This window comes from Diabrotica virgifera, chromosome 1 (assembly GCF_917563875.1).
Source record: "Diabrotica virgifera virgifera chromosome 1, PGI_DIABVI_V3a".
Taxonomy (NCBI): domain Eukaryota; kingdom Metazoa; phylum Arthropoda; class Insecta; order Coleoptera; family Chrysomelidae; genus Diabrotica; species Diabrotica virgifera.
In genome coordinates, this window is record NC_065443.1 from 128,205,722 (window position 1) to 128,229,544 (window position 23,823).

The 23,823-nt window shown below is 32.2% G+C and overlaps 1 protein-coding gene across 1 annotated transcript; it reads right to left on the reverse strand.

The window, feature by feature from the left end:
* Positions 1-13,773: 13,773 nt before the first annotated feature.
* LOC114331319 (uncharacterized) lies at positions 13,774-23,203 on the reverse strand. The gene is made up of 2 exons (XM_028280849.2): positions 23,091-23,203; positions 13,774-14,332 (listed from the first exon to the last, which is right to left on the reverse strand). The coding sequence occupies exons 1-2, from the start codon at positions 23,139-23,141 to the stop codon at positions 13,865-13,867; spliced, it is 519 nt and encodes a 172-aa protein (XP_028136650.2). The 5' UTR covers positions 23,142-23,203; the 3' UTR covers positions 13,774-13,864.
* Between the last annotated feature and the right edge of the window lie 620 nt (positions 23,204-23,823).

The following is a 23,823-nucleotide window of genomic DNA, read 5'->3' on the forward strand; positions in this document are numbered from 1 at the left end:
CTCTACACCGCGCAATTTGCGCAGTAGATGACACAACACCGGTCAAATTGAGGGAACCAGAAATGCGCATAAACCACCTTACTAAGGACGAAAAACTGCGCACCTGGATGGGTAAACCTCTGCACGGGCGACATCCCAATGAAGTTAGCCAAGACTATGTCGACAATATAGCGTCGAACTATTGGTTGACATCAGGAAAGATGTTCCCTGAAACGGAGGGTTCATTACTGGCCATTCAGGATCAGGTTATACCAACCAGAAATTACCTGAAATATATCGTCAAAGACCCTCAGGTTCAAAACGACAGATGCCGATATGGATGTCAAGTCCAAGAAACCATCCAACATATTACAGGGGGCTGCCAGGCATTTGCTGCAACTGAATACAAGGAACGGCATGACGCAGTGGGAAAAATCCTTCATCAAGAGATAGCTAACAAGCTGGGACTTCTCCAAACGGACCATCTCCCATATTATCAATACGTTCCTGAGAGTATGCTTGAGGATGGCAACTACAAGCTATACTGGGACCGCAGTGTGCTCACAGACCAAACAGTGGCACATAATAGACCAGATCTCGTACTAGTTAATAAATTAACAAGACAAACAACACTAATTGATGTGGCGATACCTAACAATAATAATTTACGTAGTAAATTTACTGAAAAGATCGCCAAGTATAGAGATCTGGAAATTCAAATACGGAGACAATGGAGAATGCAAAGTACGCAGACGATACTTATTGTTATGTCTACTACTGGAGTCATTCCGAAGACCCTCCTCGAAAGCATAAAAAAGCTGGGTCTCAATGAACATATTTATAAGACCATGCAGAAAGCTGTACTACTTGCGACGGCCAGAATTGTAAGAAAATTTTTGGGAGATACACCTGCATTCCAAGTCACCTAGGGCTCGATAACACGGAAAGAGTCCCACCAGAGCTCAATCCTTTTGATACCGTAGGTATCTGGGATGAGTCAATTTTCCCCTCAGAGGGAGTGTGAGCCGTATGGCTAAATCTGGATAATAATAATAGCTTTATTGCCCAACAGTTTCCCATTTACAGGACAATGATAAAAATATTACATAATTTATAACACCTATAGGTAATATTTAAGCAGTAGTACCAAAAAAATAACATTAATAATACAAGTTAGACTAAAATTAATATAAATTCAAACCGAAAAAGAAAATAAATTAATAAAAAAAATAAAATAAAAAATTAGTGCTTATTTCAGACACTCAATAGCTACTTTTATAAAGTTCCTTTGAGAACATGAAAAAATGTCACAATGCTTACCAATAACATTAAAATTTCTACACATTACATTAATAGGAGCCTTACATAGAATATTTGTACGAGCTCTTGTACACCTAAATAATACATTTGTTCTTAAATTTGACCTTGGAATATTAAAATTAATGTTTTGTAATATTGAAATACAATAAATTCCATTATTAACAAGTTTGTACAAAAAAATTAAAGATGCAACTTTTCTTCTTAATTCTAAACTACACATACTAAAACGATCACACAAGTAATTATTATGTATACCTCTAGCCGGATAAAGACCATTTACTTTAAACATTAAAAATTTTAGAAATTTTCTCTGAACGCTTTCAATTGCAATGTTATGACAATCATAGAAAGGACTCCATACAATACTGGCATATTCAAGTTTAGAGCGGACATAAGTATAATATAGCAATGTTAATGACTTTATATTATTAAATGACTTACAATTGCGAATTAAAAACCCATAAGCCTTTAACGCTTCAGAAACTTTAACACACATATGTTCCACAAAAGTGAGTTTTGTGTCAAAAATTACACCCAAATCCTTAACCGTGTTCTGCCTTTCTAATATTCTATCGTGACAACTATAGTTAAATACAAATAAACTTGATTTCCTAGAAAAAGTGACTACTTTACATTTTTTTGTGTTAAGTTGTAATTTGTTGCTGTTGCACCAATTTTCCAATATTTCTATATTCTGCTGAAGTTGGTTACAATCATCCAGCTCCCTAATAGTAGAAATATTTTCAAATCGTCAGCAAAGCCCAATCTTTCGCATGAAATATTTTCAAGAAGGTCATTAATAAATAGTAGAAAGAGCAATGGACCGAGATTGGAACCTTGAGGCACACCAGACGCAGCAAGATATTTTTCTGAGACATAACCATTATATGCTACAAACTGCATCCTTCCCTGAAGATACGATTTTAACAATAAAAGAGCACTGTCAGTAAAACCAAATGTTGAAAGCTTGCTAAGTAATACTTCATGATCAATTCTGTCAAAAGCCCTCGAAAAATCGGTATATATACCATCAACTTGGCCATTATCGTCAATAACTTCAGAAAGATATTGGGTAAAATAAACCAAGTTGGTTACAGTTGATCTTTTATTAACAAAACCATGCTGATGAGATGAAATATAAAGTTGAACAGAAGATAAGATCCTATTATATAATACGATTTCGAAAACCTTTGAAAAATTAGATAAAATAGAGACAGCTCTATAGTTTTCTATTTCTGACTTCACCCCAGCCTTAAATATCGGACACACCCTTGCTTCCTTCCATAGTTCTGGATACTTCATTTTTTGTATAGATAAGTTTATAATCTTGGTTAAAGGTATGACAAATGCACCAGCGCAATCTTTAATAAGAAACGAGGGAATCTTGTTAGGGCCTGATGTCATCTTATCTTTTAACTTTCTGATAGCAGCATTTATTTCATCCTGTGTAACCGATTGAAAATTAATTGATGTCATATATGGGTTTATTGGATAATTGCAACCACCTTCATCATCAGAAACTAAATAAACACTACTGAAAAATTCCGCAAAAGCATTCACTATGGCTTGCGGATCTTTGTAATCACTTCCCTCAAAACTCATGTTTCCAGGAATTCGTGATGATTTATTTCTAGAGTGAATGTAAGACCAGAACTTAGTTTTGTCTTGAGAAATATTTGTTTGAATATCCTCCAAGTAGTTGTCATATGCCACCTTGACCTGATATTTTATTAGTCGTCGTAATCTTTTAAACTTAATAAAATCGGAATGAATCTTAGATTTTTTATATTTGCGTCGGAATTTAACTTTAAGTTTTATGTTTTTTATAATCTCGGAATCAAACCAAGGTGGATATTTATGAGCATGATTTTTGTAAACCGGAATATGCTTATCAAAAATGTCATAAATTTTATTATAAAAACTTTGTACAGCAATATCTACTTCGTCGCAGCATTCGATAAAACTCCAATCACTCTGTAGGATACTTGAATATAAGTTAACAAAATCTGCATTCCTAAAATTATAAGCTTTATCAAGTGAATTTGGAATAAACGTTACTTCTTTAGAAAATATGTTGTTAAAATTTATTAGTAGAGCCGGATGATGATCATCCTCAGCTACAAGAGGCAAATCATCGTGAGACACAGTACATTTTATATTGGATGCTATCAAATCAAGTATTCGTTCAAGTGTATTTTTTATATTATTATATTGATCCAAGTTATTAGTATTAAATAAATTTAAAATTGCTGCAGTTTTTCTATCCGATATGTCATTCTCAATAAATTTAGGCGCATTAAAATCTCCCAAAATAATCACAAAATTATCATTCAAATAATCAAGTTGCTCTAAAGATTCAAAGAAAAATTCAAAATCTAATAAACTTAACTTATCACGAATATATAATACCATTACATAAAAAACGATATACCTTATGCTGCATTTAATAACTAACATATCAATTAATGGAAACTGAAGATCAAATGGTGAAGTATCCATTACCTCGGACTTTATAAAATTTTTTATTGCAAGCAAAATGCCACCGCCTTTTGTTTTATCCACTAAATCAAATTTACGATCTTTTCGATGTACATCGTAATCATCAGTAAATAATTCATTACTGGATACTTCCTCATTTAACCAAGTTTCACTTATAGCAATTATATCAAATTCAGAAACACTAACAGCAGCCAAAAAAGTCTTCAATTTACTGTTCAATCCACGCACATTTTGATAGTAGCATAATAAATCTTCTTTACAAGTTGAAAAGCTGTTGGGATTGTTCAGTTTAAATTTTGGACTATTCTTGGCACACCATTAATATACTTTATTCGGAAGTTTTGTTGGCCGTCCGAATTTTTTACAATAAGTTCCTCTTTTAATTTTTTATAATGTGTAATTTGACGCGGAGTGCGATCACTCGCAACAGAAACATTTTTATAATTTCCATTCCTAAGAACTTTTGAATTGCGAATTAATTTTAATACTTGATTTTCATCGCGTAAAACTACTTTGATCGGTCGAGTTCTTCCATCAGAAAATCGACCAACCCTAAATAGCCTCAGATTTGAAATATCAAATTGCGGATCTAAGAGATTAATAATTTTATTAACCTCCAGCTTATCATTAGCGACTTCACCCTGTTGACTGTGATCTGGAACTCCAAAGATGACCAAATTTTTCTTGCGTCTATTTCTGTCGTTAAGTTCCTCGATGACTTCTTCTAAATCCACCTGCTGTGTACTAGGTTGTATTTTCACATTTTCAGCTTTCAACTCTTGAATATCATTTTGAAGTGATATAATTAATTTTTTCAAATCGCTTATTTGATTGCCAATTACTCTACAACTTGAACAAAACCAATATATCCTTTATCAGGATCACTCAGGACACGGAGTTCCTCAGATGTTATGTTAATACAAGCATGTCGATAATGTCTATTGCAGACCGAACATTGAATCATTAAGTTGGTTTTAAACGATTTATTACAACACATACAAATTTTTGAAGGCATGGTGTAATAAGAATAAAACAATAAATGAAAAAAGAGTAATACACTAGTACGCCACTGGAACCAGCGAAAAAATCCAAGTTGATTCTGTATATAAACAGTAGTTCTTTTTTGGTGATTATGTTTTAATTACACGACCAACGCAAAAAAATGCATTTAATTGTTTCACTAAATTGTCGATTAATAGTCTTTGATGGCAATAATTCAAATAAAACTTAATAAGTAAATATCTTATTTCCAGCAAAAATCAATTAAAAAGCACGGGAGCACCAATTTAACGTGTGTACACTTCTAAAGCTAAACTACTACTGGAAATAAAATCATAATATTTCAACCCTTAAAAACCACCCTTAATAACATTGCAATTTTTATAAGTAGACAATTTAATAGACCTATAAAGAAAAAAAAGTAGAATTAAAGAATTACAAAAACATTTATTTACACAAAAATACGAATTTACAAATATATAAACATACACATGCAAATAGTTTTTAGTCGTCCAGTATACGAACCGGCTCTGTGGTATTATATAGGTACATTGAAAATGCTCTATAAGGGGACTATTCGAATTTTTCGAAATAAAAAAAAAATTTAATAAACATAGCTCCTTCATTTTTGGCGATAAAAAATTTTTTCAATCACAGTTTGGTAGGATTTTTGAATAGTAATAAGTCTGTGTAAATTAAACTCCGTAAGATCCCTTAATTTTTAATTGAGGTGGGTTTAAAGGGCTCGAATAAGGGGTTGTTTGTTCGTAAATAGATGTTTTAAACAACTATATCTCTATATCTCGCTAACTGTTCACTGTAATGAAAATCTGTGGATAAGCAAATTTTAGCTATTAAAAAAGCTACAATATATTAGTCTATCATTTTTTCCTATCTCCAGTATTTTCGGAGATATTGTGAAGAAAATGATAAAAAATGCAAAATTGCAAAAAATAAATTTTTTTAAACTCCAATTTTTCTAAAATTAGGCCTTTTATATAGGTCAAACTTCTTGGGTATATTGATAATATAAGTATAAAAGGAATTACAGAAAGGTGAAGTCCAATTTTTAGTTACAAGAGTAGTTAGGGGGTTGTTTTCATTGTTTTTTTCGAAGAGAAAAACAGGTACCGACTTTTTTTTGATCATAAGTTGCTCAATTTTTATGCTAGAAACTTTTATTATTTTTTTAAGATCTTATTGTATGCTTGAAAAAACATAATGTAAGATTAGCTGGAAAAATGCAAAGTTTTCCCGTTATTTGGCTTTGATTATTTCAAATTATGCATTTGACGAAAAAGCTAACTTTTAACATGCCGTATCTCGGTTTGTATTGGTCGTAAAAATATTATAGAAATACAGTTTCATTTGTGTTACTAAACGATACAATTTTGATATCAACGGTTTTTTGATTAAATGCATATTTTTCGAGTTATTCTCTAAAAACCCTCTAAAAAAGTCGATTTTTCCATCGAAAAACTGTTACTTTTAACCACGAATAACTCGAAAAATATTAGTTTTACGAAGAAAATGTAAAAAACATTTTTTTCTTAAAATTACCTTTTACATCTATTTACATGGTTAAAATGTAATAAAAAATTCCCACCCCCGAGATGGGGTGGCAACTACCCCCAAGGTTTTAGCGTACAGCAGCATGATATAGAAAATGATGCTTGGACTATTTCCTACCTTCTGTGAAAATTTCAAGTAAATCCATGCTGGACGAAAAAATTGCGAGCCAAAATGCTTCATTTCCTCGACTAAAAATATAGGGAAACAAGTCTTTTTTATTCATTGTTTTTCAACCACTTAGGCTACTCTTAGAACCTTCATAATTCAAGTAGAAAATTTTTATAATATAGAAAACAGTCCACCAAATTTTCTTAAAATCAAATTAATATATTTCGCATATTAACTTTACAAGAAATTTAAAAAAAATAAACTCTTTAAAATCTGGTACAACACAAACTTCAGCATATAGAAGCATTACACAAACCTCAATGAATAATCAAATGGAAGACATCCTAGAGATTCCAACAATGATGGAACTTAAATAAACTTAATTTCAAACTAAAATTGTGGCTTATTCTCAACTAAACTAGTAAATCTTATAAAAGATAAAGGAAATATTTATCGCCAAAAAGAAGACTAAAAATCATACTTACCAGAAATATTCCAGTTAAACCAAAAAATGCTAATGCAGCATAATCCATTGTTTAAGTTGATGGTTTTATCTTGCTTTACTACTAGGAGACAAACAGTTGTGCAAGATTAAGATTTTGAGATGCAGCTTTTTATGTATGTTATATCTAATCCAAATAAACAATAGTTAAGAGTTATCTGGCAATTAAATACTTAATTAGGTTGTATGCAGGTATTTGAAAAGACAGATAGGTATATTCACACAAAAAAAATGTTCTAATAAATGTAGTAATTTAAGTAAGAACGTACATATTTATAAGAACGTTCTACAATATTTTACAGTACTGCGTAATTTTATGAAAGTTTTTTAATTTGTTAAGTTTAAATTTTTGGGTATGCAGACTTTTGGTCATTTATTACAACAAAAAAATATAAATTACTGAAAAGGATTATTAAAATCATAAACAACATGAAAACTGTTAGTCTTACTAAGACTAACTATCTACTAAGCCCTCTGACTAATGGGTTAATTGTGTTAGAAAATAAAACAAATATGCTAAGAACAGTACAAAAGTTATTCGGTTTTAAATTATGATTTTTTGACATATAAATCATATTAGTGACGTCATCCATCTGGGTGTGATGACGTAATCGACTTTTTTAAATATGAATAGGGGTCGTGTGCTAGCTCATTTGAAAGCTTATTCAATTCTCTATTGAGTAATATAAACATTAACACAATTATTTATACAGGGCGTCTAAAAAAAATTTTTTTAATTAAATTAATTGACACAAAAAGAAGAATGTATGTAATTTATTTAATTCAATATATCTTAATAATATCTCAACAACAATATCTTAATACTGCTGTTATAAAACAGAAATAAAAATTGATTGCACAAATAAACATGGCTTTTTGCTTAAATTCAATGTTCAAACTGCCAAGATGCAGATGGGTGGCAGCTTGAACATTGAGTTTAATTGAAAAGTAATGTTTACTTGTTCAATAAACATTTATTTCTGTTTTCTGGCAGCAGTAGAATGTATTTTGAATAAAATGAATTAGGTACATACATTCTTCTTTTTGCGACAATTAACTTAGTTAAAAAAATTTTGGATACCCTGTATAAATAATCACATTAATGTTTATATTACTGAATAGGGAATTGAATAACAAATGAGGTAGCACACGACCCCTTTTCTCATTTAAAAAAATAGTCGATTACGTCATCACGCCCAGATGGATGACGTCACTAGCACCATGTATATGTCAAAAATATGTCATAATTTAAAAATCGAATAACTTTTGTATTTTACATTTTTCTCTAATTCTGTAAATAAAGCAGTTTACAGGGGGGTCAAAATATAGTGAATAACCCTGTTACATATTATAAAGTTTTAAATATGTAAAAAGAACAAAAATAAAACTCTCTAGTTAATCCACCTTGAGTGGATTATGTTTAGGCTACATTTAAGTAACATTAAATATTTATCTATTCATAAGGAATATACATAAACAAGAGTGTTTGACCAGTGGATACTCCCAATTCTCATATACGCATGCCAAACATGGACCTTGACCAAGGCAAACATGGATAAAATAATGAAGACACAAAGAGCCATGGAGAGAGCAATGTTAGTAGTAAAATTGACAGACAAAAAGCTAAACAACTAAGAAATAAAACAAAAGTCAAAGACGCAGGACAACATATAGCCAGGCTAAAATGGAGCTTCACAGGTCATAACGCTAGACAAACGGACAACAGGTAGAATACCACGATACAACAATGGAGACCATGGACAGGAAAGAGAGCAAGAGGACGACCCCAGATGAGATATGGAGACGACATTAAAAAGATAGGAGGAACGCACTGGAAACAGAAAGCACTAAACAGAAGCGAATGGAGGAAACTGAGGGAAGCCTATGTTCAAATTTGAACGAATTAAAGGGCAAAAGAAGAAGAAGAAGGAATATACACTCACATTAAAGTAGTACCAGATATAAAGTGACTTATTAATATTCTGCTCAGCGGGGTACTATTGTTGGTGGTGTGGAATTCCATAAAGGAATATACACTCACATTAAAGTAGTATCAGATATATAGTGACTTACTAATATTCTGCTCAGCGGGGTACTATTGTTGGTGGTGTGGAATTCCATAAAGTGAGATCTACCTGTTTTATGAAATGATCCCTTGTTAATGTAATTTTACACCTCCAACAATAGCATCCTTTTGAGCTGAATATTTGTGCAGTCAACTCTCGTTGACTTTTCGTGCAGTCAACGTTGACCTTTTGTGCAATCAACACTCTTATAACGAAAGAATTTCATATAATGGGAGACTTACAATAAAATAGAAGTGTGAAAAATGAAAATAAAAAAATAATGCGGGCATATTAAGAAATAAATAAATTTCACTTACCAAATTAAATTAGGTAACACATATACTAACAGAGGTGTTAACACAAATGTTGTAATCTCTTCCGCTGTGGGTGAAAACAGATCTTCACAACTTAATTTTTAACGAAAAATAATTGATTAGAATAGACAGAATAGGCCTATTTATAGAAAGGTATTCAAATAAAAAAATTGCCGTTGAGTTGGTGTGTGATCAAAGACAGGGGTCACCAATTAGATTTTCTGAGGGTCCGTTTCGAAAACCTATGACACTTCCGGGGTCCGGATTTAATGCTACCTGTGTCTGTTTGTTCTAACTCGATTTCTTTGCGGATTCTTGTTAAAAATTACCCCCTATACACAAATCAGAAGGGTGCCTAGCAAAATTTCTGGGCCGAAATTTTTTTAACAACTTTTTGTAACAAAACCAAAACCTCACCTTTTTTGCCCACGAAAATATGTTTTTAGCATTTTTGGGTCATCCTAAACAAAAAAGATCTTTTCATTTTTCTCAAAAATTGATAGATTTCGAGTTTTAACCGATTTAAAATCTGAGAAATGCTAAAATTAGCATTTTCGAAGCTTGAACACTCATGTGTAAATTATTAGTTTTGCGGTTGTCAAGTGCCTAAAACGAAGTTTAAACATTCAATTTCAAGATTCTGATGAGTAATCGGGGCTTATTTAAATTTAGACCGTTGTTTTTATTGGCTTCTTTAATTAGCACATTGAAAATAATTAAATTAATAAATAAATAAATAAATGATTAAAAAAAACTATAAAATTTTAATAAATGTCAAGTATTTGTTGGGAATTTTTCGCACAAGTACGTATAAAGGCGGGTATACATATGCGCTCTGCTCGGTGTGCGAGCCGCTCGCGCGCAACATATTTGTTAGATTAGTACGTGTTTTCAAGTGGCACACAAACGGCTCGCACACGGCGCACCACGATCTAACTTCTGTCGGATTTTCAACAAATGCTTTGATGGTTCGCAATACGTATTTGGACGGGTTTGCGAGTGGTTTGTTGGTTTTGGGGCGCCTGAGTTGGATATTTGTTAGGAATGGAGTGGTTGGAAGGATATATCAAACTTATTGATGTTTACCGTGGAAAATGAAAATGAGATGATGACATTGAATATATTTAAACATGTCAGCTTGCAACCCCCAACTTGCAACCAACTTGCAACCAACTTGCAACTCAACTTGCAACCAATCGGAATGAAACCAAACACTTCTCGATGAGAATAGGAGAAGCTACTCGACGTCGTCCGATATCGGATCTGATCTGATCGGAGAAAAACGGATCCAATGTAGGCACCCACATTTAATACTAATTATCTACAGTTACTAAATGTTCCGTAAGTTTCCTCTGGATCGCGGAAGGTTCGTCAAAATGAAAAATTTTAACAAACATTAACCACGCCACGAACGCGCGGCGCTCACAAGAAGCGGAGTTCGCGGCGCGGATATGTATCCCCGCCTTTATATGTATAAAAGCGACAGAGACGCACGATAAAGTGCGACAGAGACGCACCACAAAGTGCGACGCGCGGCGGCTTTAAAGTCGATTGGAGGGGCATAATTAACAAATAAAAAACAACGGTCTATATTGAAATAATCCCCGACTACGCATAATAATCTTGAAATTAAATATATAAACTTCAATTTAGGTACGTGGCAACCTGAAATCTAATAATTTACATAATGAGAAAATGACAAGAGTCCTTTTTTGTTTAAAAGTACCTAAAAAAACTAGAAATACATTTTTCGGTCCAAAAACATAATTTTAAATTTGTTTAAAAAAAATTTTCTTTCCTTGTGCCCCTTCTGATTTGTTTTTTTAGGGAACATTTTTAAAAAAGAAACTGAATCAGAAAATTTTTCATTCAGGAGCGGCCTCATAACATATATGGAAAGGAAAACTAATAATATCTGATTGTTTTTTGGTCACTGTTTGAAGTGAGTTTAGTGCAACTGGTTCTCATTAGGGTGAGACATTCATCTGTTAACTGAGATCTGTACCGATTTTTAATAAAGTTCATTCTTAGTAAGGCCGATGCCACATTATGCGTTTTGACCGGATGAGGTGAAAACGAATCCGTTTCTAACGCAACCGGACCGACCTGTCACACTATGCGTTTAGTCTGCTGCAGTTTGTAAGCGCGTACCGATGACTCAAAACGCATCCGTTTCCAACGCAACCGGACCGATCTGTCACACTATGCGTTTTCACCGGATGCGGCGGAAACGCATCCGGTCAAAACGCATAATCTGACATCGGCCTAAAGCGGCTTCGCACACGTAAGTTGAGCCAAACATAGTACGCAATTTCATGACCAAATATTTTCAAAATTGCTACACCTTTTATTCTGAATTTAATGTCGGTCCGCACAAAACTAGCCCACGGTCCGGATGCGGACCGCGGTCTGCTAATTGGTGACCCCTGATCTAAGATATACTTCATCTAACGGGCCGATCTTTCGGTGCTTTTTTTTTTGAGGGATTATCTTCTATATTTGCAAACAAAAGGTTTATTACGGTTGAACCTGACGGTGGTTTTATTAGAAAGGTATTTATCACACCTCTCTTGATTGTCTTCATACTCTAATATCAATATCACGCTAAAATCTTTAGTAGTATATTTATGTTTAATTATAATTATACGTATAATTTAGTTTTTTTATCAAATGAATCAAATTACAAATCAAATTATGTATAAATGGTGTTACCGTTATTGCACCGTGTACACATTACCGTGTTAGTGTTGCTATAGTTGATTCGCTAATCTGAGACACAACTGTCTATAGAGTTGCACAAATTTGACTTGAATGTTTGAACTTGACTTGAGCTTGACTTAATTTCAAGTCAAACTCAAGTTAATCCTTCTGACAAATAATTCAAGTCAAGTCAGACTGGTCAATCGTACAGGTTTGAAAATTCAAACTGTTTGTCAAACTAATTTGAAAGGGTTTGAAAAATAATTTATTTAGTAGATATACTTTTTGTCGAGATTGACATGTTAGTTGCCAATTAAGATAAGAAAATTAATAATACAATGAGTGCTACATAAAAGTATCTTAATAAAGGAAGCGATTATAATCAAAATAGGGTAAATTTTTTGAAAATGATTCCTGTATGCTTAGAATTGCTTGCTGGCAAGTTTCGTTTTATCGATATAACTTTTTTATATTTGAGTGTTACTAGAATAAAACAAAGAATTCGTTGGATAGTTTTTTTATCATACCAAGTGTAATTTAATCTACTTTGGAAGCTTTCAAGTATTACGTATCGCAAGTTGGGGGGAGGAGTGGCCAAGTAAAACGTTACGGAGCGTTATACGGGGGGGAGGGGGGTTTGAACAGCGCGTTACGTAACATTGTTTTTAACTTAAATAAAAAAAACTACGGAATCACAATCTCCCAACTTTTCAACTTTTGTTTATATTTTACATAGAACCCCTGGATTGTATTATATTGCCCCCTCACGCTCCGTTCATGTTACAATAGGACAATAGTATTCAAGTGAAAAAATCTTAAAATTTGCATTAAACAGGTCAAGCACAGTAACACGTGTTTGCAATAAATAGCTGGACCTTTATTCACAACAAAAGATGAAAAGATACAAATGGGATAAATAGGTTTAGGTTTAGAGCTTCAAAAATTGGGTTTCGTAATACTTGAACGGCCCCTTTAACAAAAATTTATGAAGGAACAACAAAATATTATATTTTTGATAGATTATTTGTCATTTTATAACGCTGTTCTTTATTTTTACATAATACGAGTATGCAGATTTTTTTCTCTTAATTTTTGCACTGGGAATACCTTCAAAATCAGACTCAATTTGATTTGGTACTTATTCTGGGCCGAAAAATATTCATGTTCAGATATTATTTCACAAAGCACACACTTCAAAACGAACGTAATAAACAAGCCAAGCATATACTTACTTCTTAATAATATGAACTACAAAATAATTTGCGGAGTAGCAGATTCAGACCTATCCAAATAAGTCAAAACAAAAGTCGGTACGCTCTCAATTATAATTGGAAATAAACACGTTGCGTAATATGATATTCAAACTTCAAACTGTTTGAAGAAGTTTGATTTCAAGTCAAACCTAAAGATATTGAAATCAAGTCAAGTCAAACTTTTTTACAAAAAATGTTTGGTTTTCAAGTCAAGTCAAGTTTGTTGAATAAAATCAAACTAGTTTGACTTGATGCATCTCTAACTGTCTACACTACAATCACAATAAAGATGCACTAGAAATAAAAAAGCACGAGGAGCACTCAAAAATCATGATTTGGGAGTGTGCATTTTTATTGTGATTGTAGTGTAGACAGTTGTGTCTCAGATTAGCAAATCGGCTATATTAAAAAATTATAATTCCCTGATAGTTCTCATACTGCTTTTAAGTGAAAAACTTCCATATTATATAAAGTGTCATTTTTTATTACTGATTGCAAATGTTAAGACATTTGAAAATTATTTTAAAATTTTCAGGATACAATTTCATCATATTAACAAGCTAAACTTGAATCGCATATTTGAGTCGCACTGTTAAAGGGTCTTCCGACAGGGCATCTGTAATTGTTTAATAAGTATTTTCCATTATAATAACTACAACGATAATATGAACGACAATCTGCTGAATTTAAGGAATATATTCCCAATGGGGGACATTGTGCTGTCTTTGTAGTAGCTGTAGCTGTTGTAGTAGCTGCAGTGGTTTCTATTGTAGTAGCTTCAGTGGTTTCTGCTGTAGTCGAGTCTGTCGTAGACGAATCTGTAGTCGTTGAACACGTCGCAGTGAAATCGCATATGGCAACGCTGCTGTTAAAGGGTCTTCCAATTGGACATGTATGGTTACTTCGTACCCATTGTCCATTCCTCACTACGCAAGTGTAGTAGCTCAAGCAGTTACCGTTTTCTGAAGGAAAAGAACCTTGTTGAGTACATTGTGATTCGCATTCGTTTGTTCCAAAAATCTTAAAAAAAAATAAACAAAATTAATATATTAGAGACATATAAATCAGAAATAATATTCATACACAAACTAAGATAACTAGATTATAGCCAAAAGAAAAAAGAACTACACCTAAAAAGCAAGTTAAAGACAAACAAAGAGAAGGCCATTTTATAAATAGCAACATGGAATGTAAGAGGTACATATAAACGGGACAAAAATAGAATTATAGAAAGAAATAAAAATCAAGAAGATTTAAATATTAGCTATAACAGAAACAAAAAAAAAAGATGTAACAAAAAACGATAAGAATGAGTTCCGGGACAAACTGCATGCAGTAATAAAAAATTATTCTACATCAAAATAGTTATTTTCCTAACAAGTGCAGAAAGTCATACTTTTCCGCACGCGATTGCAGTTTGCCGAACGACGCGAAGCGGAGTTCGGCAAGCAGTCGAGTGCGGAAAAGAGACTTTCTTCAAGAGTTAGGAACAATACTTTTTCTACGAGTCTTTAAAAAATTACCAAATCTTAATCAATTAATTTAATTAATATGAAAATACATACACAAATTAATTCTTTGACAATGTTGTCAAAACCAAACTTTCAGCATAATTGGTTAGCGTGACGACGATCTTGGTTTCCATGACGACGACTCAAAATCACTGTTATTGTCTACTGATTTAACTTTCGAATATTATGTCAAAATAATTTTATTTAATCGAATTGTCTCGTTAATTTCATTAAATGAACACAATAAGATACATTTGAAATAAATTAGTAAATAATATCTAAATATTAGTTTATTGTATGTATTATAATTATTTTAAGGCCATATTAAAATATCTAAATCCAGTGCGGAAAAGTAATGCGGAAAAGTAGTGCGGAAAAGTAAAACTTTCTAAACTAAAACGCGTGCGCGAAAGTGCACTCGCTTGCGCTCGTACCGCAATTTTTCAAACTAGTGAGAAATTAGTACCATTCTGCACTTGTTGCACAATATACTACTTTCTAACAAGTGCAGAAAGTCATACTTTTCCGCACGCGACTGCAGTTTACCGAAAGACGCGAAGCGGGAGTTAGGCAAGCAGTCGAGTGCGAAAAAGAGACTTTCTGTCAGAGTTAGTAACAATATTTTTTCTACGAGTCTTTAAAAAGTGACCAAATCTTAATCAATTATTTTAATTATTATGAAGATGAATACACAAATTAATTCTTTGACAAGGTTGTCAAAACCAAACTTTCAGCATAATTGGGTAGCATGACGACGATCTTGGTTTCCATGACGACGATTCAAAACCACTGTTATTGTCTACTGATTTGTTTCACGACGGTTAATTTCATTAAAACATGAACACAGTACGATACATTTGAAGTAAATTAATAAATAATATCTAAATATTAGTTTATTGCATGTATTATAATTATGTTAGGAAGGCCATATTAAAATATCTAAACGCAGTGCGGAAAAGTAATGCGGAAAAGTTGTGCGGAAAAGTAATGCGGAAAAGTAAAACTTTCTAAACTAAAACGCGTGCGCGAAAGTAGACATTTTTGCACGCCCGTAGAACAAACTAATTACAGGAGATTTAAATGCTAGAGTGAAAAAAAAGTAGAAAAATAGAAGGATATTATAGGGTCATTGGAGAGGATAAAATGCACAAAATTATTATTTAGACAATCAATAACATCATTAGCATACCGATACATTTCCAATATAAAAGGGTACTGAAGATCACAAAAGAAGTCATCAAGAAACGAACAACCAATTATTGACTATAGTGCAAAAATTGCTGTCAACAAAGAAAATCACACTGCCAAAATTACCAGAAGAATATGGTTAGCGTGGGCAGTGAGTATAGCGTAGCTATACTCACCTATGGTTCACAGACATGGACACTCACCAAGGCCAATATGGATAAAATAGTAAAGCAATAAAGAGCGATGAAAAGATAAATGCTCGTGGTAAGACTTATAGACAAAAAACAAATGGATTGGAAGCAAACCCAAAGTAAAAGACGCAGGAGAACATGCTGCCAAATTAAAGTGGAGCTTCACAGGACACAATGCCCTACTGAAGGATAAAAGATAGAACCACAAAATACAACAATGGAGACCATGGTTAGGAAGGAGAAGCAGAGAAAGACCACAAGTGAGATGGGCTGATGACATTAACAAGATTGGAGGACACAACTGGAAGCAAGTGGTGCAAAATAGAAAACAATGGATTGAATTGTGGAAGACCTATGTCCAAAGTTGGATTACTTAAGGCTGAAGAAGAAGAAGAAGATAGTGCAAAACTTCAAGACAATTAAATGTTAGAATAAGTAGTGAACATCAATCTTATATCAAGATAGGTAGTTTGGCAGATTTTAAATAACGTGTGATCCAAAATTATTGTCACCATAGGTGGCTCTGAACGACAGAGATAGCTATACAGTGCATGTCTATTCTTAATTCAGATATATTTACCAGTTTACGTCAACTTTGCAGTGTACGTCAACTTCAAGAAAAGTTAAGTTATGTAGAGATGTTGGTTGTTTGATTTTATTTATAGGCCGTTTCAAGACTTTGACGTTTATGACACTAATATGAAACCTGGGAGGCAAACATTGAAATTATTTATATTTGTACTGCATTGAGTTTTTTGAGTTCTTTACGTTTAATAGTTTTTTTATAAAATAGTTATTGTTGTTATAAAATAGTGGTTTATATAACAGTTTTTATACAATAGTTTAATAGTTGTAAAATAGTTTTTTTTTAGTTGTATTTTCCGAACATTTTGCTGTTGACATTGTGTAGCTTTTAGCTGTTAAAGTTCTTTAACGACTTTATTTAGTTTTAAGCAGTGAATAAATAAACCTGAGTGAATATTTTTAAAAGCTGTTGGTATATAGATATATTTTCCCTCAAGGGGTATGAGTTAACCTACAGCAGAAAAGGTTTTCCAAGGGTAACTAACATGGACATAGTTACTTATTTAGGGCTTAGTAATAGTTTCTACACAGGTCAAAAAATGAAGGCATTTAAGAGTTTAAATTCTTACAAATATTTTGAGGCAGGATTTGTATATAATTGTGGAGCTATTAAAATAAATAATTTCATCATAGTGGTTGGTAATGTAAGTTTAAATTTTATTAGCTCTAATAAGGCATAGTTCAGCTCAGATATCTTCAAAAATTGCCTTTTTAAAGAATTTGTACCTGCAGTGAAAACATTTCAAGAGAAGACACTGGGAATACTGCCAGAAGAGGTGAAATGTTTTTTGATTTTAGACAATTCTCCTCCCTCTGAAAATATTCTATGATCAAAATAAATAAATAAATAAATAAATAAATAAAACATGGCAACTTTAGTTGTATGTTTTTGCCAAAAAATACATTGCTTATTCAACCTATGGATAAGGAAATAATTTTAGCAACTAAACGAATATATCGCAGAAAGTTTTTAGATGAAGTAATTACAGTAGAACCCCGTAAATCCGAACCCCGCTAATCTGAACTTTCGGCAAATCCGAACCAACGGAAAGAAAAAAAAATTTAAAAATTCAAGACAAAAACTTAAGACATGTTTATTTTACAGAGTAAAGCTAGAAAATTGGACAATGTAGGATTAATAATACTTTTGACATTTAAAATTTCTTAAAAATAAATATTATACTTTAATATATAGGTTTATAAAGGTTAAACACAAACTTACTTTGGTTCTCTCATAGTCAACTTGAGTCCAAAAATATTGTCCACACTCTTGCGAGAACGTTTGGCTACTCAAAATCGCAATGAAAGCTTTGAAATACTAGTTAAGGCTAACTTTCGGATAATCCGAACTTTTCGGAATCCGAACAGGCTGTCTGCCCAATTAGTTCAGATTTGCGGGGTTCTACTGTATATGATGAAGATAACGCAGAAGATACAAGAGGGCAGCATACCTTGCAAAACTTAACTGTTACAATTTAAAATCAACAATTTGACAAGTTTGCTACAGCATGGAAAGGGCAAACATTAAAAAAGTGGTTGGAAGAATTTGTTTGATGGCCATACATTATATTTAGGAGGGAAGTTCCTGATTTCTGTAGTGTAATACATAATAATGCCGAAGAGGAAGTAACCCTCACCGCTGGACTCCACTTGCGATTTGTAGTCCCGAACATTGAACACATTGTTTCAAATACAAGTCAATCCATGATTATTTAGTCGCAAATGGATTGACTTGTATAGGGCATTTCATTCACTGTCATTTGTTTCGAGCTTCTATCATGTTTCGTATAATCCGTGTATATTAATGTTATACACGGATTATACGACATTTGACAGAGGCTCGAAACAAATGACAATCGATGAAAAGCCCTATTTGAAACAATGTGTTCAATCTTCATGACTACAAATCGCAAGTGGAGTCCGGTGCTAACACCAAAACATTCCATGTATGTTCCTAGAAGCTACACACAGGACATTGAAAGAATTCCTGGAATATCCCCAAAAGCACAAGAACGTTCCCTGAACATCCCAGGAAAATTCTGTGTCAGCATTTTAAACATTCCCTGAATCCATGAATGTCCACGAATGTTCTTGGTCATTCAAAATATATTTTTTAGACATTCCTTGGATATACCAGAAATATATCCCTTGCTGATGTGACAATACCTCCTATCTGTTTTTTCATGAGTTTTGTAGGAGAGACGAAAAACTTTTTTAAGGTCACATCCTGTTTTCATATGTAAGTTTTGACTTGTTTTGTAGTAAATAGATAGTGTAATTTACTACAAAACAAGTCAAAAAATATCATATGAAACAGGTGGTGACCCTAAAACAAATTTTTAGTCTCTCTTACAAAACACATAAAAAAAACAGAGAGGATGTATTGCCACATCACCGACGATATGTGGCCATACCAAATAATACATCCTTGATAAATATAAACATTTTTATTGCACAAAATCTTTTCATACATTTTTAATGTAGTTTACTGATATTCCTACATATTTTTAAAAAAATGTGTCACATTTGCTTTGTAATCATTTCTTTTGCCTTTCGTAGCCACATATTCCATTCCCTTCCTGGTTTTTTGTACACCACTTCTCTCAGCCTATTCTAAAAAAAAAATTAAAATGGTAATTTTTCTATCCTTTACAATTAACAATCAGAAGAAATATTATTTACAGATAATGATATGCATAATAATAATAGGTTTGTTCTAGCATCAGTTTCAAACAGTTTGAAACCATCAGCGAATAGTGGACCAGCGTGAGTAGAGGGGATAGCACTGGTGACTGTATTATGTTCTCTCACTGACCAACTGTTTGCTGACAGTTTTTGACTAGTTTGACTGTTTGCTAGAACAAACCTAATAATAATGAATATTTTGTATTTTGACAATGACATCTGATGTGGAAGTCAAAACATTAATAAAATTATTTTTTCAAGTTAACTTTCACATGCGTGTCTTAAAATTGTACTTTTAATACTTATATCATAAATAACTATTAAAACTATCTTAAGAGGAAACAGTATCGATCAACAGGTAGCGAAAACGCGTTCCAAGATTGCGGCTGTAATTTTGAATATTTTTTCGAGATATTTGGCACACGTATTCGTAATATAATAAAGAATGGCGGTACAGAGCCCAATTTGAAAAATATATTAATATGTGGAAATTACTCTGTAATTAAATACAATATAAAAAAACGAGCTTGTACCGCCATTAAGAAGAACGAAAAAATACACTTTCTTCAAATAAACTTTTTTATCCGATGCCTAGATTTAGTGTTATTTTGGAACTACTAAAATTTTTTATTTCATTAGTAGTTCCAAAATGACACAAAATCTAGGCATCGGATAAAAAAGATTATTTGAAAAAAGTGTATTTTTTTGTTCTTCTTAATGGCGGCACAGGCTCGTTATTTAAATATTGTATAATTACAGAGTAATTTCCACATATTAATATATTTTTCAAATTGGGCTCTGTACCGCCATTCTTTATTATATTACGAATATGTGTGCCAAATATCTCGAAAAAATATTCAAAATTACAGCGGCAATCTTGGAACGGGTTTTGACTATCTGTTGATCGCTACTGTATCACCTTAAAACATTGTAATTTGCTAAACCAGTATATTTTACTCTACTACTACTCTACTAGCTACCTCATTTTCCACTGTTTCTAAAGGCTTGTTTACACGGGTAGTGTTTTGAGAAGAGTAGAGTGGCGAGGAGAGTCGACTCTACTTGCTACTCTACAAAAAATGGCTTGTGACCATTCACACGAGAGGATAGTACAAGTAATAGGAACAACGGAAGATCCGTAGATAACAACGGAATGACAGCGTCCTCACTCTCCTTCCGACTCTACTCTACCATAATCGAGCGCGTTCCATGGGTAGAGTACGTAGGCCAGTGGACATTTTGGCGGTGGTGGTGGTAGTAGAGTATAGTTACTTTGCCACATGTTGCTAGTCACTCTACTTTACCACCTACTATACACTCTACTTGCTACTCTACTGTGCTGAGCGTTTTTACGGGTAGAGTTACTCTACTCTATCAAGAACTTGCATCATTACTCTACCCGTGTAAACAGGTCTTAAAGACTTGTTTACATGGGTAGAGTTTTGAGGAGAGTAGATTAGCAGTAGTACTCTACCAAAAATGGCTTGATACCATTCACATGAGGAGAGTACAAGTATAGTACTGATGCTAGTATAGTGACAATAATATATATAACACAATTCCAGCCAGAATGACAGTGCCCCCATGTACTCTCCTACCTACTCTACTCTGCCATAATTGAGCGTGTTCTATGGGTAGAGTGCGCAGCCGAGTAGACATTTTGGCAGTGGAGTTGGTCATAGAGTAGTTACTTTGTCATATGTTGCTAGTCACTCTACTTTAACTCCTACTATACACTCTACTAGCTATTCTACTGTGCTGAGCATTTTTACAGGTAGAGTTACTCTACTCTATCAAGTACTTGCATCATTACTCTACCGGTGTAAACAAGTCGTAAATCTACTGAAGTAACAGTAACCTACAACCATTAATGAAAAATGTCTAAAATCATTTACCCACCTAGTATTTGTAGAATTTAAGACAGTCCAGTGCCTTATAAATAATTTCAATTTGAATATTTTTTCTTTTAATTCTCCTTTGATACCACTACATTTTAGATTTTGGGTAACTTATTTCATTGTGTTTATAGCCCAATTTATTGAAGGAACCCAATCTGGATTGTTATTATCGATTAAGTCGGCTAGTTTTCCTATAAGATTAAAATGTTAACATCTTCAAAAATCGTTACTGTTGTAATTGTAACTTACCAGATATAAAATGATTACAGCAGACAGGACACAGGACAGGAGAATTTTCATTTCGCTAGTAAAACCTTTACATTGTATTGCATTTAACCATTGTTGTCTCTCAGATGATACCTTATTTAGTTCAGTTTAAAAGTGAACTTTATCTTGACTTTATCACGATTACTTTGCATTTTACACTTTAAAACACAACACCAATGGAGCATATTATCTTTCTAAATTAATACTTCCAGAGAAAATGTTAAATTAATCTTTGTACAACACAAAATTAGAAAGAAATACAACTAAAATTATCTAAAGTACATTAAGAACAGATAGAATAACATTTATCTTTTACTCCCAGTAGCCATATTGATTTAATTTTGACAGCATGTTGGAACGGCCTATTATTGTTACTTATAATTTTGTTAATTCTTTTTATTTTTTATTAAAGTTCAGTGTTATAGGTTTTGACTGATTTTTTATGTTTTATAATGTTAATCAATAATTGATAAACCAATGATATAAATTTAGATTAAAAGAGGACATACGTAATTTTTTTGCACGGCTAGCTTTGATCCCAATAATTTTGGATCGCTCGTTATGTAAACACGTACAGGAAAATGAAAATAGAGTTCAGTGGAAAGATTTCAGTACAGTGCTGAAACAAACAGATGGTAAAAAAGAAAAATCACAGAAGCGGCTCTAATTATGTTACTTGAAACCAATTGCGTCGCAAATTCCTCGGCAGAATGCAATAAGGTTTGGTTACCAATATTAAAAGAGAAAACCACTAGAAATAAAATACCGCTATTTGCAAGAGAATAATATCAAAGATTTATCATTTATGTTTTAAATGCATATACACATAAAATTTTAATTTGATTATTGAATAGTATCATGAGTTTTTCCTGATTTTTCCTCATGATGTACAATAGAATTACTAACGAGAGAATTTTACTGTCATGATTGGGCTTGGTTGTCTTTTTAAAGATAAATAATGTGCTATCACTTTTCTCCTGGAGGCTATTCTTAAGTTAAAGTTGATTTCATGGAATCGAATGAAGTATCGTCCAAAAAAGTCGTCCCAGGAACGTACCTCAAACAATATTGACAATATCATCCTAGTCATCTACTTTAAATGTGTGTGTCTAAATAATAGTCAGTATGAATGAGGCAGATAAAATTAAATTATTAGAATTATTTTTTAAAACAAAAAAACAAAAAAAATTAAAAATAACAAAACCAAATAATTTGTATTTTGAGAACGATTTTCAAAGATAAAATCGAAACATCAAAAATAAACGTGTTTAAAACTGAAATTGTGATTATTTCCCAATAAATATAGTAAATAAATAACAATAAATTTGACTAGAAATAAAACCATGACGAAATATAGTAGATCCTCATATTCGATAATGAAAATCATACTGAATAAATTAGCAGAGAGAATAAAAAATATATAAAAGCTAAAAATACATAAAACCGTACTTACAAGAAATATTACAGCCGAGATAAATATTCTTAAAACGGGAACTTTGTTCATTGTTGAAGCTCACGTTTTCTGGATACTGTGATAAAAAAAATTTAGAAGATTAAAATTTTTTATGTATCTAAATGTTAATCCGAACAAATATGAATTAAGGAATAATAAAAATTTTATCTGGCAATTAAGTAATTAGGTTTATATGTATTTATTTTAATAGAAAAAGACCCAAACGACAAGTAAGTGTTGTTATAAGCGATTCTAATAATGATTTTATTGCTCTATTTTTTGAATATTTTAAATTATATTTTTAATCATTCGAGGACGGGCTGTATCTGGAACTCTTTTTACCTTCAATTACCGCAATATACATATATTATATATTATAAATTATAAATTATATATTATATAGTATATATTATATATTATATATTATATATTATATATTATATATTATATATTATATATTATATATTATATATTATATATTATATTATATATTATATATTATATATTATATGTTATATATTATATATTATATATTGTTTTAAAAAAATTTAATGAATGCTGAGACCTGTAAATTTTTATACATAAATGTGAGCTTTTTAAACATTTTAAACGTACAAGGTAAGCAGCAAATTGCACTCGATCTCTAAAATTATTATCGAATTGTTGCCCTCGTAACACTTTGACATAGTTTCACTCCCCTTCGGGTCGTGAAATTAAAACTGTAAAAGTGTCA

Bases quoted from the DNA above. Each gene is read 5' to 3' on its own strand.
- LOC114331319 (XM_028280849.2), bottom strand. From the start codon at position 23,141: ATGAACAAAGTTCCCGTTTTAAGAATATTTATCTCGGCTGTAATATTT. The intron at 14,333-23,090 runs GTAAGTACGGTT...TTTTTTTTTAAG, and splicing joins TCTCGGCTGTAATATTTCTT to ATTTTTGGAACAAACGAATG.